Source organism: Heptranchias perlo, chromosome 5 (genome assembly GCF_035084215.1).
Source record: "Heptranchias perlo isolate sHepPer1 chromosome 5, sHepPer1.hap1, whole genome shotgun sequence".
Lineage (NCBI taxonomy): Eukaryota > Metazoa > Chordata > Chondrichthyes > Hexanchiformes > Hexanchidae > Heptranchias > Heptranchias perlo.
Window position 1 is genome coordinate 114,564,501 of NC_090329.1, and position 12,318 is coordinate 114,576,818.

At 40.7% G+C, this 12,318-nt stretch overlaps 1 protein-coding gene across 2 annotated transcripts in view; it reads right to left on the reverse strand.

The window, feature by feature from the left end:
- The window catches only part of rev3l (REV3 like, DNA directed polymerase zeta catalytic subunit), a 153,695-nt gene that overhangs the window by 59,677 nt on the left and 81,700 nt on the right, over positions 1–12,318 (reverse strand). For both annotated transcript variants that reach the window (XM_067985058.1, XM_067985059.1), the window contains 3 exons: positions 11,356–11,602; positions 8,407–8,549; positions 833–5,417 (listed from right to left, as the gene is read on the reverse strand). In XM_067985058.1, coding sequence (XP_067841159.1) covers positions 833–5,417; positions 8,407–8,549; positions 11,356–11,602 — 4,975 coding nt within the window. The remainder of the gene's footprint in view (positions 1–832; positions 5,418–8,406; positions 8,550–11,355; positions 11,603–12,318) is intronic.

Genomic DNA, 12,318 nt, shown 5'->3' on the forward strand with positions numbered 1-12,318 from the left:
GGCTGAGGAATGATTTAATTGAGGTGTACAAAATTATGAGGGGCCCAGATAGAGTGGATAGGAAGGATCTACTTCCCTTAGCAGAGAGGTCAATAACCAGGGGGCATATATTTAAAGTAATTGTTAGAAGGATTAGAGGGGAGCTGAGGAAACATTTTTTCACCCAGAGGGTGGTAGGGGTCTGGAACTCATTGACCTGAAAGGGTGGTAGAAGCAGAAACCCTCATCACATTTAAAAAGTACTTGGATGTGCACTTGGAATGCTGTGACCTACAAGGCTACAGGCCAAAGTGCTGAAAAGTGGGATTAGACTGGGTAGCTCTTTTTCGACCAGCACAGACAATGGGCCAAATCGCCTCCTTCTGTGCCGTAAATTTTTCTATGTTTCTAATCTACTTGTGTGAAAATGAATAAAACTGCTAAAGAAACAAAAAATATTGCGAAGTATGAATGACAACAGGAAATAAGAAAGGAATAGGAAATTGAAGCTTGTTCAGAGAGAAGCTCCATAATACAGTTAAGAGACGTCACCTAAGTCACTGGAAGAGTAAATTTCTGGGAGGGGGCAGTGATTGAATCTGCTAAATATCATTCAGGCAGAAATTGTTTTGGAGGGTCAATCGTATTTGCGCTTGGAGAATAAAGCAAGAAAAATTCAAGTTGTGTGAGCAGTTCTGTGAATCATAACTATCAACCTACAAGTCAAAATAGTTTGAACAAGTATTTTATTTTCAGTCCAGCACAGATACTTAATTCTAAAAATAGGACTTTGGAATAGTAAGTTAATGCTTTCACAATTTTATGCAGGTAGAAGGGCAGCTAGAGTTCTTACCTGGGTTTTTCTGGGGCATCTGAAGGATCACTGCAGAATGGTTCTTGGTAGACAGTTTCTGCCAGGTTATGATCAACTAGCGTTGCCATTATTTCCTCTCGACTTGGTGGTGACATTAAAGGCTTTAAAATATGAGCACCTGATGTACGGCTGATATAACAGTTATTTTTGGTTTGTAATGGGGAACTAACAGATGCTGGAGAACTATGAGACGTTGCTGGGGAACCACTACTATACTTGGAAGCACAGAGCTCCGGATCTTCACAACTTATTGTTGCAATGTCATCACCAATAAATCCCATAGCTGCATTTGGACTTGAACCAGTAGAAAGGCCAGACAGGCATATTTCAGATCTGTCACAGTCTCTTCCACTTCCTTCATCCAATAGCGTTATTTGGCTATTGGATGACTTTAAAGGACTACATGAAGTTCCATTCTCCAAAGAATCACGACACTGATTAAGATTCTGATCCTTCGACTCCATAGCTGACATTCCAGACAAATCAGTACTGGACGACTCAGTAGAGCATGACAGAGCATTCTGAACGGACATATTGGAGCTTTTATTTAATTGTTTCAACTTTTCTCCATTGTCTAAAGAGGACTTTTCAAAAAGATCAGGGCTTATTGAGCCAGACCTGACCCATCCTGTATTGTCTGAAGGCTGATGTACCTGGTCAGGCTGCTGCATTTTACTGCTCTGGGATTTGTAAGCATAAGTCTCTATTACTGCCTGGGCTGGAACAGACTCCTGAATGACATCACTCAAAAACTTTTGAGGCAGATTTTGCTCAGCTGCAGGCATGAATTGGCACCCAGAATATATGGTACAATATCTGGTTTGTCCAACAGTATTGATATCAAAATTGTAAGACTGGGGAAGTTCAGGTGATAAGCTATCAAAACTGTAACAACTATCAAAGCCTGCATCTGAATGGAAAACAGGGCTGTCATCAGAAAAGGGACATTTAGATTGAGAAGTTTGAGATTTCTTTATCAACTCCCTTTTTGGGGGTTTGGTTTTCTTCTGTGCAATCTTTGCACTTCTTGAGTTTTTTGTTTTTTTAGAGGAAGCATCCTTTGGAGATTTTGAATGAGCAGCAGGGAGAACAGAAAAATCTGTGTTTGCCGGACTTTTATTGAATTCATTTTGCTCTTTTGAGTAAGAAATACTTCTATGAAACTGAGGTTTGGGTGAACGGCTTTGAACATTTTCTTGGTGTGCTTTTTGTTTCCTTTTCTGCAGCAACTCTCTCAAAACCGTGAGACTAGACTGATCATTACCAATGGATGTCTGACTAGCCATTTTTATATTTTGTTCAGATCTCTGAGATTGGGTTACAGTATTTGTTTCCAAAAAAGTTTCAGACACAGATCTCTGCTTTATTTTACGAGGGGTGAAATCAGATATATCCAAAATATTGCCAGTTTCTTGTTCCCTTCCCAAAACCTTTTTCACCAATTTACTATGGCTGCATGGAGTAAGATTAAGACACTGATCATCCTTTTCATTTCCTATCAGAGAAATCCTAGCAGGTAAACCTGTAACACTGTTTACTGGCGAATATGCTGAAGGTCGATTCAGCTCAGAAATAAGTGGAGCAGGTTTTGACTGATCAAGTTTGGATTGCTGGAATGGAGGAGATGGATGGTTTACTTTGCCATCAATCACAAGCTCTGATCGGGGTAATGCAGACTTTTGGTCAGAATCATACAAAAGTGTGTCCTTTCCATTTTGAATCTCTCTAACTTCAGAAGCACGTTGACCACCAATCTTTGGGTGGCTCGTAACCCGTGATGGATTGTTTCGCTGTAGTTTGCACATGTCTTCGGTTGACTGAACTGGCAGATGAGAGTACGACAAAGATTGTGGACGAGGTTGAACTGTAGAAGAGTCCGTTAAGTGATCAAAACAATGCTCACTTTGAGGAAGAGCGAATCCTACCTGTGGTGCAATGTTAGTGTTCATCGGTAATTGGAAATTATCTGTCATTTGAGTTTTGTTATCCAACATGTAAATAGGATCAGAGTGTACACATGAAGGACTTGTTTTACTGAGACTGAAATGCAACTGGGACTGAGAACATGTTGCTAATTGAGATAATGTGTCTGAAACTTGTTCATCGGGCGGAAAAGAAAAGCCAGGCAGGTCTGTGTTGACATCAGTTTCCAGCAAAGAATAGTAAGCCCCAGAATCTCCTTGAATTTCTTCAGAATAAGGCTGTGTTGAAGGAAGATGCCCTGTTGAACAGATACTAAGAGGAATGTTGGATTGCTCACCAGTCTTGGAAACAGTCTCTGATTCTGCAACAAGCAAATCTTCAAAATCTCCACAAAACCTACTTTTAGCTTTCTCTTTAGAGGATGAATTCAGTTCACTGTTGGCGTGCTCAGAGCTTCCGTTTTGCACATTTGGTTCTGAGCGTTGAAATGTTCCTTGCTTTTCACTGAGGTTTGGAACTGTATTTTTATGTTTTCGAGTCCATCTTTTCCTGGTTTTCTTTCGCTGTTTTCCCTTCTGTTCATCTTTTTCATCATCTGTTACCCGCTTAGCTTTCTGGGATACTTTTGTCTTTTTAGCTGCAGTGCTAGCACTGCAGGGAGATTTTTTCCTGGATTTCAAACATTGCTTTTTTTCACGATTTCTACTGCCTTGTAACAAATGTTTCTCCCCAGAATTGCTTAAAACACCTGGATCACAGTCTCTTACCAGTATGTCATCTTCTATTGATACAACAGATGGCATTCCATCCCCTTGCATTTCACTTGGTGACCAGCATCGAGGTGGTGATGGTTTAGAAGGACTTGGCATTCTCTCTGTCATAAAGCCAAGCTTAGACATTACATCTTTATAATCTGATGAACAGTCATCAGCCTCAGCACTATAGCAGGGCGAAGGAGGGGAAAGTGGTGCAAATTCTATTTTCCTTGGAGTAAATTCGCTTCTTTTTACTTGACTTTGGCTAGCAATGCCCAGTTTTTCCTTTTTTTGTAGTCTTTTGAATCTTCCAGCTCTTTTCTTTAAGCTCGACTGAACTTTTGTTTTTTTTCCTCTCTTTGGTGTAGGTGCTGCAAAAGGTTTGATAACAAGAGGAGGTTCAGTGACCTTGGGCCACCAGTCTTTTAATGGTGAAAGTTTGTGATACTTTTGCAGCTTGTTGTCATCAAGCACAACGTGGTCCTCATTTGAATCCACTTTCCCTATTTTAACCAACATATTTTTTCTACCCTTGAATCGATTAATAATAATATATTTTATAATCACAGGGGGTTCCTTCTTAATAAGCCTCCTCCTTTTACGTGATCGCTGAGAATGGTCTGTAGCTTTATCATTGACTTTTGAACATTCTGGCTGAGTTGGACTGGTCTTTAAGATATCTGAGCCTTGGCCATGTTCACTGTCTTCAGCTTCGTAGCTTACTTTCCGCTTTGTTCGGAGTGTATATTTACTGCATGCTAATCGAAATGACTGACCCTCCAGGCCATTTTCTGGAGATGCTTCCACACTAAAGATTTGGGTTGCTAAAGGAAGGCCGTTATCTAAAGATGGAACAGAATTATGATCCACTAATATTTTATTTTGCAGTAATCTGTTGGTACAAGAATTCAATTCGGTGGAATGGGCATTCTTCATCTTTGCAGCTGCAGACTTCCCCGTCAACTGGGTACCATTTGATTTCTTTCTACTCAATTTGAGCTTTAACCTGCGGTCATCTTGTTTCTGAAGTTTAGAAGACTTGTTGAAAACTTTTTCTGGACTTTTCAGACAGTTGGGAAGTACCACACTAGGAAAAAATGTGTATTGTGCCTCATGCTGATCAATGACTGTTTTCTCTCTTTGGGCTGCTTGAAAGTCTTCATACCTAATTTTGAGTTCACTAAGGCTTTTCTCAATGTTGTTTTCAGCATCTGTTGTTGTGGTTGTGTGTTCTTCAAAAAGCTGAACCCCATTTTTTATATCTATTAGGGGATTCAAAGGTTTATCACACATGCTGTTTTCTTTTTTATTGAATGCAAGAGGCACTTTATTAGCTATCCTCCCGACCAAGGAACTGAGAGTTGAATTACTATGAAATTCATCTTCACTGGTTAGGTTTCTCTGGTGTGTAAACTGCAAATTCTTTTCACAGTTAATGTTGATATATCGCTTCACTCTCTGAAGTCTATCAGTGTGTGCTGATACCTGTTTTTCATAGTCACTGGTTATATGTTTGTTTTCACAGACTGCATCCGGAGATCTACCTACCATGTCAGCATCCACAAACTTCGCATTGCAACGGTCAAGGTCTTCATTAGGTGCACTGCATTTCAAATCATAACTGGCTTCTTTGGAAAAGTTAGAAACTGAGTGTTCAGGCTTCATTGTTGTGATAAATGAATTTTGATATGAGGGCAATTCTGTAGAGTTCAAACCACCAAGTTTATGAGGTGTGGTACCTCCATTGTTGCACTGTAGTCCAACATGATCAGACGATGGCAGTTCTAATATCACAGCTTCCTGGGGAAAAGTGGTCTTTGTCAGCACTTTGTCTCGGACTGCTAATGTAGAATGAGTTCTTGAACCATTTTCATTTAAAGTGTTATCTAAAATTCAATAACATAGCCATGGAATTACTGAAGGACATGAAAATACTTCAGCTTGATGCAATAAAAGCCAGTAAATTTTGCAACACTCTCTTCCTACGTTAGCCACCTGCCCCAAACTATTCATAATCATAGAATGACAACACAGAACGAGGCCATTCGGGTCATCATGCCTGTTCTTTGAAAGAGCTACCCCATTCGTCCCCCCCCCCACTGCTCTTTCCCCACAGACCTGCAATTTTTCCCCTTTCAAGTATTTATCCAATTCACTTTTAAAAGTTATCACTGAATCTGCTTCCACCACCCTTTCAGGCAGTGCATTCCAGATCATAACTCGCAGTGTAAACAATTTTTTCCTCATGTCGCCTCTGGTTCTTTTACCAATTACCATAAATCTGTGTCCTCTGGTTACCAACCCTTCTGCCACTCAAAACAATTTCTCCTTATTTACTCTATCAAAACCTCTATCAAATCTCCCCTCAACCTTCTCTGCTCCAAGGGGAACAACCCCAGTTTCTCTTCTATCCATGTAACTGAAGTCTTTCAACCCTGGTACCATTCTTGTAAATCTCCACTGCACCCTCTAAGGCCTTGACATCCTTCCTAAAGTGTGGTACCCAGAATGGAACAATACTCCAGCTGGGGCCTAACCAGTGTTTTATAAAAGGTTTAGCACAACTTCCTTGCTTTTGTACTCTTATGCATCTAAGCCAAGGATCCCCTATGCCTTTTTAAACAGCCTTCTCAACTTGTCCTGCCACCTTCAAAGACTTGTGCATATACACCCCCAGGTCTCTGTTCCTGATCCAGACTGGATGACTTTTCTACTTTGAGCCCTGCCAACCTTTTAAGTACCTCCTCTATCTATTTTTATCCTATCCAATTTCTCTTTAACCCTCCTTTACTGTGACTTCTCAGTTGGGTTAGTTCAACTGGGAACAATCTTCACACATTAGTGACTCACTAGGCCCCAGACTTGAATGGTACTCAAGGCAACCACCATACAATTTTCTTTCCTTCCCTGAAACAAACCAGCTAAGGATAGAACCTGAAATCTAAATAAAGCAGTTGCAACAGTCCTGTGATTGACATCAGCAGTTTATAAGTCACCTATTTAGAGTAATGCCATAAAAAGGTACAGGCTAGGTTAGCAGCTAAACATAACCATGTTCCAGATCAGCAACTACCTGTGAACAATGCCACAGGAGATCCACTAATGGAGCTAAAATGTTTCCATAATTGCCCAACTCCACATCACAAAATTAAAAAAACAGAAATAGGGCTGAACATTGGTGATCCATTAAACTGTTACAAAGATAGGAAAAGGGTTTCAACCTGCAGTTCCACGTAGCAAGCTTCTTGTCTCAGGTGCTCTATAAGATGTTTAGTGGAGCTCAGGCACTTGCCCACTGTGGGGGAAGGGCAAGTCACCCTTGGTGTCTCACTTATCACTATGTTGCTACCTTGGAAAGCATTAAGAGGCTACGATTAAGCAGGTTGCTTATTTTCCTCGAGGCTGAATCAGAGCACAGGAGGCGGCCATTCAGCCAATCATGCTCATGCCGGCTCTGTGAAAGAGCTATCCAATTAGTCCCACACTCCTGCTTAACCCCAATAAGCCCAGCAAATTTTTCCTTTTCAAGTATATTCTTTTACAAGCGTGGCATGTGGTCAGAGGAAACCAAGGAGGAGGGAAGAAATAAGTGCTGTAGAAAGTTGAGATGAGAAAGTGGAAAACAAGTTATATAACACACAATTTCTGGATAAACACATCACCGCTTTGATTTGTGTTTCAACCCAAATACACTGATTGGCCCCTCTTCTGGTTGTATGGATCCTATGTTTATCCTAATTAAATGCAAGACAGCAGACTCAATGCAGGTCCCCATGGGTGCGAATTTGCAACATAAGCTATCCATAATTTGGAAATAATGCAGAAGACTCATCCCAAAAATTCTGTTGCCACCTCCAGTTATATCACTGTGATGTCATGTACAAATAAGTCATTGGCTTGATATGAATTGTACCATGTTGGGTATTTGACAAATAAAAAAGGGTTTCCAGACACACTCAACATTGTGCTATTCTTAAAAACCTTCATATTCCATATGCGTCTTATACAATTAAAAATCTATGAGCTACATAGCTACAGTGACTGTACAACATGTAGCATTGATGTTGAAAGATGCCCCAAAGCCCTAGAGATGTTCCCATAAAAAAAATTCAAAATAATTAACCTCATGGAGAGAAACCAAATTGTTCAATACCTACCATATTACTGTGCCTTTCTACAAGGAGTTGATGTGGATATGCGATTGCAACTTTAAAAAAAATATCTATTTTCTGATATGGTGACTCCTGAAAGGAAACACATCTTCTACCTATATTAAAAATAGTAAGCTTGAGTCCCCTTCTAGCAATTTGATTTCCCCCTTAGATCTGCCACCTTCTCGTGACAAGTGGAAATCGTGTGAACTTTGCCTCCATTTTTGCATGTTGATTGGTCCATAGGAACCACAAAGCTTAGTATATTAAATCGGGATTAATAGATCAATTCCTGTTATCTGGCTCCATAGCCAGCCTCCCTGCAAGCTTCTCTTGCAAGTTCATCTCTTGCCTAGAACCTGCTTCTTCACCAGCATCAATTTGCATAGCGTGTTACTCTGTAGTGTGTCGAACAAACAATGCGGGCACACAAGATTTACATATTATATTAGATGATCTCCCCGGCAGTGTAAATGAATAGCTAGAAGGAAGATCGATTCAACTCAAATATCAACTAACAATAATGAACTGCTCAAAATTTCTTTTCAGGTCGGAAAACTACCATCACTCTTCAAATGAATGATCTACCTTGCAAGAGTCCAAATTTAATAGACAGCATTGAGAATGTAGATTTTTCCAACAAATCAAAAATGCGCACGCCTAGTAAGCTGATCTAGCCCTTCAGTGCTCAATGGGGCACAGCATGGACAACAAAGATTCATACCTGTGTTCTCATCTGCCGCCCCATCAAGCTGAGGAATAGAAAGATTAGCCATCATGTTCCGATTTCCTCGCCACTCTATCTCACCATCAGAGAACACGTTATCTTCCTCTGATGAACAGTCACTTATGTTCTTCTCTGAAAATCTGGAACAGAATTTCATTTAAAAAAATAACTGCAACAAAGATATTTATTGGTTTCATGCATTTTCAGCAAAACGAACAGCCTATTAGATTGGAAAGCTTATTGTAGTCATGACCCATTCACCAAATGCACTAATCTCCTGAGTCACTCCTGTTTCAAATGCTGAAAAACGTAAGTTTAAATTCAGTGTTCTCCCTGTATTTGAGAATTCTTCAAAATCAATTAAATCCTATTCATTTTGGCTGCTACTCATCAGTAGAATTTTCCTACAAATATAGGATGTGCAAATTATTTTTATTGGGTGCTTTGCACCCCACCTACATGCCTTGACCAAGGTAGCAGTCAGATGACCAACTGTCACATCTCTGCTGCTCACTGACTAGACACCAAATGCAGAGAAGCAGGTTACTCATTCACCTTTAGCCAAAAGTAGTGTGGCGAGATCACAGAATTAAATAGTAAAATACCCTTAAAAAAAATGAACGGACTGAACTCTTCACTCCATTCAGGACCTTCAGCACAATACAGTCTACTCCTGATCATTCCTTCCAAGTTGTTCTTTTTTGCCTAATTCAAATTATCCAGTAGCCCTGTTATGCACAATTTAAATTATCCAGTAAACTGAATTAAGGGACTATGAACTAAGAGTAGACTGTACAACTTTTTAAAATAAGCAGATTTTCAACGTAATGTCTGCAATGAAAAGTTTAACAATCTTTGGCTTCAACAGCAATTTTTCCCCTCACTAATTTCTCCTCTCCCCTCTTGTTGATCCGACAGTGTCATGAGACTATTTATTGAGACAAGCATCACACCGGAGTAGATTCTCTCCTCTCTCTCCAACCCCCCCACCCCACCACCACCACCACCACCGGATGTCCACAAACCCATACTTCAGCAGCAGTCACTGGTGAGCGATCAGGAATGACAACCCTGGCCTATTTCTCCTTGTAAATCAAACCCAAGACCACTCTAGTCTGTATGGCTCAGTTACTCACCACCTCAAAGTTTAGGAGAGCGAACCTTATTAGTACATCACATGCCAGTCTCAGCAAAGTAATCACAGAAAAGAACTACAGTTGCGTAACTCCTGACTGTACTCATGCAAGCTCACCGAGACAAACACAAACTGTCTTTATACCAAAATAGATTCCAAAGCTGACTCTACTCGAGTAACAGTCTAGAGTAATGTAAATGCCACAGAAGACTGAATTATAAATTACATTTACAGTAGAACCCATGAATTCCTTTTGATTGCGCTTACACTTTCTTCTTTATGTTGCCCACCCGGAACCTAACACCCACTAGCGAAATTCAATTCACATTTATTTTATTTTTATAGAGCCTTTAATGTAGAAAATTGTCCAAAGACACTTCACAGAAGTGTGAGGAAAACAGGCATCCAGCCCTGGAGATTAGATGGGATGAACAAATGCTTGGTCAAAGGAGTGGGGTTTTAAAGGAAGGGCTTGAAAGAGAAAAGGGAGACAAAGAGGCAGGAGGGCTTATGGAACGAATTTCTGAATGGGACACAGGCAGCCGAAGGCACTGCCACCAATGGTGGGTTGAAGGAAGTAGGGTTTGCACAAGAGTCCAGAGTCAGAAGAATGGAGCATTCAAGGGGTTTTGGGTCTGAAGGAGGATAGAGAAAAAGAGTGAAGGGTGAGGCCTTAGAGGGATTTAAACACAATGGTGTGAATTTTAAATTTGAGGCATTAGGTTAGCAAGGATGGATGAGTAGGACTTGGTGTAGGATAGGATACAGGCAGAATTTGAGAAGCTGAAGTTTAGAGGTTGGAAGAGCATTGGAGTAACTGAGTCTGGAAGTTACAAAGGCATGGAAAATGGCTTGAATGGCAGATGGGCTGAAGGAGGGGCAGGGATGGGTAACCTTACAGAAGTGTTAGTCTTAGAGAGGATATGGAATTGGAAGCTTAGCTGGACAGGACACTGAGGTTGCGAACAGTCTGATTCAGCAAAAAGACACTGGTGAGAACACAGTTTGTAGTGCAGGCCTAAGATAATTGTTTCGGTCAACCCAATGATTATTTGGACAAAACTGAGGCTTGGACAAGCAGTTAGACAACAAGGAGGCAGTGGAGAAGTAGATCTGGGTGCCATGTGGATGCTGACCCCGACCCCATGTTTGCAGATTATGGTTACGAGAAGCACCATGTAAATGACGAAGTCGAGGAGACCAACAATGGATCTCTAGGGAACTCCAGAGGTGAACAGTGTAGGGCTTGGAGGAGAACCCATTGCTAGAGATGCTGCAGCAATGATTGGATAATTAAGAGTGGAAGTGGGGGAAGCAGCAGAGGCAACTGAACGGATGGTTTCCGTGGTGGTGACAAAGAAATCCACGAACAGTTGTTAGAGGTGAGGGTGGAGAGGGAATGGAAATGGAAAAGGGTTTAAAGGAGGTGTTTGGAAATAAATAAAAAGGAGCCTGGGATTATCTTTGCTCTCCAGGATGATCACAGAGTAGTGGGCAGTTTTAGCAGATGAGAGCAAGGCCCATCAATCCAGACCCTGATGTGGTTGAGCTAGGTCCAGCATTGGCTGGCTACAGCCGTGAAACACTGATTATCAATGATTAATTATTAATGAATACTGGTAATAAGATGGCATTGGTGTACTGCTGGGTGGACAGTGCTAATACGGAGACAAGGCTTGTACTATTCTATGCTTTCTTTGGATCAAAACTGAATAAATTGTGACTGCAGATGAATGTGGATAATAAAAATTAAACACTTAAATCAGTCACAAAGTACCATGCACTTCAAGTGTTTGATGTAAATTTCATACCTCATTTTCCCAACATTATCTGGAAATTCACCATCCCAACGCTGAGACATTATTAAACTGAGCTCCAGCTCTTCTTTCTGAACTTCAGGCTCATTTTCTTCATCATCACTGTTCTGCTGGTAGCTGCAATTTCCTGCAGAATGTTGTTGCGAAGACCTACCAGGTGCAAATGGGGATCTTGACATCCCATAGCCATCTTCCTCCAGCCCAGCTAACAGATGCACCATGGCCTGGTCCTGACTGGCATCTATTTGAACAGTCACAATGAAAATGTGTTAGTTTTCAAGCAGCAAATCTCACCCACTTACAAAACTGAAATTGTGGCTCCATATTCAATTCCTACTACTCTTGAACCGATCATGCAACTTGCAACAAAAGTGAAGCATTTTTGTCTATCTCAGTTATTTATTGGATACTTTCTGGTCACTATAAGTTATAATTAAGTACGGTTAGTGGATTGATCAAGCTGCATACAATAAACCTTCATATACATCTACAGCCCATTCCTATGAAACAAAGGGTGGTATAATATGCTCATGTCTATTGATTGCTAAGTTATTTAAATCATCCTGCCCCTGAATGTTGTCTGGATATGTACAGATATCCTATAATTACAGGTCTAGAGCTTCAAAGGTGTCGACATTCTCAAGGATGCAAAACCAGACTGGTCATAAATCACTCAACAAATGTGCTCAGAACTTGGGAGTGGGACGATATGAATTTGTTCCTCATTCTGAACGAAGCAAAGCAAATGAGGATTTCAATCACTGGCAGAATCTCAATGTCCACCATCAGTGACAAATATATCTAGGAGTCGACAGCATGATCATTTCTGAAGATGGAGAGATCCTTCTACAAGGAGGTGCTTCTGCTGGAGCTCTAGTGGATAGTTAACTCTTCCAGCTTTTACAGGGACTGGATTTGGTTTAGTCTTATATGACTCACATGACAACTGTCATTGAA